The 4879-nt window shown below is 33.5% G+C and overlaps 1 protein-coding gene across 1 annotated transcript in view; it reads left to right on the forward strand.

The window, feature by feature from the left end:
- The window catches only part of LOC117107555, a 26298-nt gene that overhangs the window by 2396 nt on the left and 19023 nt on the right, over window positions 1-4879 (forward strand). Inside the window, exons 2-3 of the mRNA XM_033249257.1 lie at window positions 3628-3667; window positions 4023-4433. Coding sequence (XP_033105148.1) covers window positions 3628-3667; window positions 4023-4433 — 451 coding nt within the window. The remainder of the gene's footprint in view (window positions 1-3627; window positions 3668-4022; window positions 4434-4879) is intronic.

A 4879-nucleotide genomic window follows, 5' to 3' on the forward strand; every position in this document is an offset into this window, starting at 1 on the left:
GAACCTACAAACATTATATATATATATAATTATATATATATATATATATATATATATATATATGTAATTGTATATAATGTATAAATGTATTTTTTCAATATATTTTTTTAACGTTATTACTAAGTTAGCAATTTTTATTTACTTTAGTTTGGGCATATTTTGTCATCCCTTTTCCATTTTTAAATTTATTTGATATCGTAACCTGTTCTTATTGGATCTTTTTGTTTACTTTGGAAATAAATTTGTATTGATTAATTGAATTCTTATTGTTTGATTGATTGATTGATTGAACTTATCCTCGAGCATAAAGTAAATTAATTAAATCGCCCATACACGGCCTAGTGCGTACGTATTGTTCGGTAACCAGGCACAGGGTGGAGCTATGCACACTGTGGTTTGACTGCACTAGTTTAAATTGGTATTGGCATGGACATTTGATACTCTTAATTTGACTCACAAATATTACATTTTCAGTAATATGGCATGCTTATTATATTTCTTGTAAGGAAACATCTGATTGCAGTTAATTTAATTCAATTGAATAAAAAAAAATTATTCTACAAGTTCAAGCAGTAATATTACTTACTAATTATATTTAACGGTCGGTACAGTTTGTGATCGTACAGTGTGCCATAATACGATTAATACTATGTTGTCGCATTAACTTTACTTTACGTGAAACAGATCCGTGTATAATCGACCCATGCGTACCTCACCTTTAAAACCAGCAACAGCTGTACTCCTTGGTTACTTTGTGTTTAAGTTCCCAACATGCGAGTTTTATAAATGTATTCTCTTCCTGATACTAAACAGTTAGTTGACGGTTATTGGCAAGATGTATTCTCTACTACTAGGTAAAATAACTAACTTGACAACTTAGGTTCTTTTAATAAGGTAGTAGTATATGGGCATAATACTTGCATACACACAGAGATTTTGTCAAAGTAGGAAAGATCAGATAGTAGGCTTTATAGCATGCCTGGCACCAACAAACGAGTCCGACAATAATAGTTTGAAAGAATTAGCAAATCCGGTTGAGAATGTCTTTCCCAAACAACATAAATCAGAATCCAAGGGCACATTAGAATGTAGTAGTCGAAATCGCAGTAAATGCTCGCACCTGGGTGGACAACATTTGTGCAACCATACGCTACGGCTAAAAAAATGTGCATAAAATGCATGTAGGCAGCGCGGGAATGCGATGTTGAAAGCGTAGAAAACTTTGAATTCCTGATCAAATGCTGCCACCATCGTCGAGCCAGCTTTTATAGCTACATGGTCATACAGTATATACTGTATAATAATAATAATTAAAAAAAACTGCTTCAGTTTTGTTGCTGGACCAACAGACAGTATAAATGGTTGCATGTATTTCCATTTTTTCTCTCTGGCTAAATTGTCCACGTTTATGCCAATCTGCAAAAATACAAGAAATGATAAATGGGTCATTCCATGCCAACTCAACAAATTTTCAGAAAATCTTGGTTGGGTAGGCCTCCGTCTCAGATTTTCTTGAAACTCGGTTATGATATACCAACATGTCTAACGAACAAACCTAAAAATTGACTTGCCAATTTCTAAGCCGTTTAGAAGTTACGGCCATTTGAAATTTCTGGGTCATACCCCTTTTTAACTCTCAACGACATTTGTAAAGTTGCATTTTCAGTTAGCCATATCTTCAAATAGAATAAAAATAATTAAATGAAAATTGATATTTAGACTAAGTTTTGGCTGTAGAACAGGGATATGACATGACTTTTGGTGGTACACCGGACCCCGTGATATGTCACTCTTTTGGAGTGAAAACCGTTTCACTCCAAGTGAAGAGTGACATTTTCACTCTTTTACAATAAGAGAGTGCATTACGTAGGGTCTGTTTGCTACACATCAACACATCATGAACATAAAATTGAAAAGCTGTTTAGGTAATTATTATCAAAATATCATATTGTTGTTACGAGACACTACAATACCTCGATATAACCCCTATTATAAATACCTTCGAGACCCGTTAATAGGTGTAGAAGTCCGACCCCTATTCAGGGGACACCAAAGCGTGAAATTCTACCCTTATTGTGGGTGTTGGTCTAATGTTTTCAAAATTATAAAATTATATTTTTATTGACCTAAAAATGAGTTACAGTAGAATTATAACTAATTTATATTAATAATTTGCAATGCAAAATGCATTTGAATGTGAAATCAGCAGTAATGTAGACCTAGTTAAAACTAAAATAGTTATTATATTATGTTCCCAAGTGAATGCAAATTTAATGACCAAATATTCTTTTTTTAAATATTGAGCTTTCTATTGGATGCATATAGCATGAATAGAGTAACGTGCACATTATGCTATAGATTAGAATCCTATATGAAAGCACACACAGAAAAGGAAATCCCCATGGTGAGGGGTAAATTAGACAATAGTGCTTGGAGTAGGCCTAGTGATGCTCACACTAAGGATTCAGGGGAAACATTCTGGTTTGTTGTGAAGTTTCTTGCTCAAAACGTGTCAACATATAAATTTGAAAGATATTTTGTTTTAGACTGGTGTAGTTTTTGCGATATTGAACAATGAAAACAAATTAAGTATCACCTTACTATGGGTTGCATATGCATCGATTTTACCATTTGGCACACCCGGACAGTGTTCCCATACCATTAAAGGAGAGGTCATAGTGCTAAAAGAAATAATTTTCTCAATTTCACGAAAAACTGTCTCCTGAATAGGGGTGTCCCAAATTAGAGTTGTGCTGTAGTCGTACATTTAGTATTTTGGACGACATTTCTATTTTTTTTCTAAAAAAAAAAAAAACAAAAAAAAAAACACTTTAGGTCTTGGACCGTGGGCAGCTATAACAAAAACATAGAATAAATAAATAAATAAATGGGTACTAAGGAGTAAAAGGTTGCCGACCGTAGCATTAGACCATAAAGGCTTCGTGGTTGCGCAGATTCAACTAACGTCAGATACACTCTATTACACAATAGGTACGGCTGGAAAAAATAATAGCATATACTGTAATATAGATCAAGATAGCCGTTAACACTGTTAAATTATATATAAATCATCAAAGAAAGGTAAATACAGTGTTCAAATAAAGGATATGATAATACATCGTGTAGCATAGCTCTCAACAAATGTTGCCCTATAAATAAATTGTGCCTCTGTGTATATTTTACTCTAACACGAACCTACAAAACATTGAACGAGGACTTGTCACTACAAAAGCAAGATATTGCAGAATTCGTTATGCAAATTTAGGTTGGTACAGTGGAAGGTAGCGGAGTAATACAGTTGGTAAGTGGAGCGCGTACCATTTCAGTGAGTTTGTATGTTCACGAAATATCGAAATGTTAACCCCAAAAGTGATTCGATTTAAAACAATAATTTAATTTTTTCCCTTATATTGTCTATGTGGTCTGGCAATAAGGCACTCATCTTGGTAGCGGAAGGTTGCAGGTTCGAGTTCCGAGAACCCTTTTTTATTTGAACACTGTTGTTATATCTCTTTTAATGTTACTACGCCTAAGTAAGCTGTCACATCCAGTATATAAAGTGAACTTTATATAATTAATTTATATTTTATTTAAATAGTGGAGTAGAATAATCTTTTTTTTTAACAGATCGTTATTGGCACACTTCTACTTTGGAAGCAATTGTTTGGTAAGATTCTAATATATTATATATTATTTTATCAACCTCTAACTTTTGAAATTGGCGTTTCAGAGGATCTCAAATACAAAGCATTGGCCTAAGTGTCGATGATCTCGCAGTACTGTATATCTGTATACAGTCATTAGATTAAACAGCCAGCCATTGGTAGAGTTAAATAAAAACAATCGTCGTGGTATTTACCAAAACGAATTTATGTACTGCTAATACAAACGAGATTCTTCAAAAGTACTTTCTTTTAATTCTGACAATTATTGGTATTGACAATTATTGGTATCTGTAACTTGTTATGTTTGGTTTTATAATTTATTGTTTATATAATAGCAACCGCATATTATTTTTTTAGGTATAATTGCTGAACAGGTGGATGTAATTGACTTTGTAGGTTACACAAATTATGCGGCAGTCAAATCAAATAAAGACTGTGACATTATCAATGCAGTTATTCATCCTGACATATCTGAAGAATTATATATTGGCATAGCACTGTCCCCATTGTATGGGACCCGCTACGATGAGACGCCGGAAGCTAGAACGGAATTCACAGAGGAAAACAGAGCAGAAACAATTGCAAGTACACTTTTCCCTTCAAACACTAAGGCCTGGTATAAGGATGATGCAGATTCGTACAATTCGTTTCGAATTAGAATAGACAAACACTGTGATATTTGGGATCGCGTTGGTGTTTTCTACACTAAAGCTGTTTTAGACGGATTTAGAACAGCAATCGCGACGCTGCCATTACTCAGTGATGAAGGTAGGAAATAAGAGAAAATGTATGTATTCCATTGTATGGCGGGCTTACTTCTACTGAATGTGAACTGAAATAAGGAATTTAAATATTAACAGATACAGAAAATGCAAGAAAGCTAAACTGTATTCTTTTTTTAAGAATTGCAAACACTAATGTTTTGTTTCTGCTTACCGAATACCAGCTACTCATCTTTATTCATAAATATGAAAGCATAAATATACAATACAGTAATACAAAAATATGCAAAGATAAGACATACAGATAAATAAAGATTAATTTAGTGCAATAAAATTGATTTCACAAATCTTGACATTTCATCGGCCTCATAGGCCACATTATTGTAGCTAGGGTACAGACCCAGACGAAACGTTAGACTATCTTAGCAGAGCTAAAGTCAGTCCCACTTGGAAATCTACTGAACACGAAGCCAAATCAAGGCAATATATATA

The sequence above is a fragment of the Anneissia japonica genome, unplaced genomic scaffold, assembly GCF_011630105.1.
Source record: "Anneissia japonica isolate Jap-2015-1 unplaced genomic scaffold, ASM1163010v1 scaffold287722_len911783_cov160, whole genome shotgun sequence".
Taxonomy (NCBI): Eukaryota; Metazoa; Echinodermata; class Crinoidea; order Comatulida; family Comatulidae; genus Anneissia; species Anneissia japonica.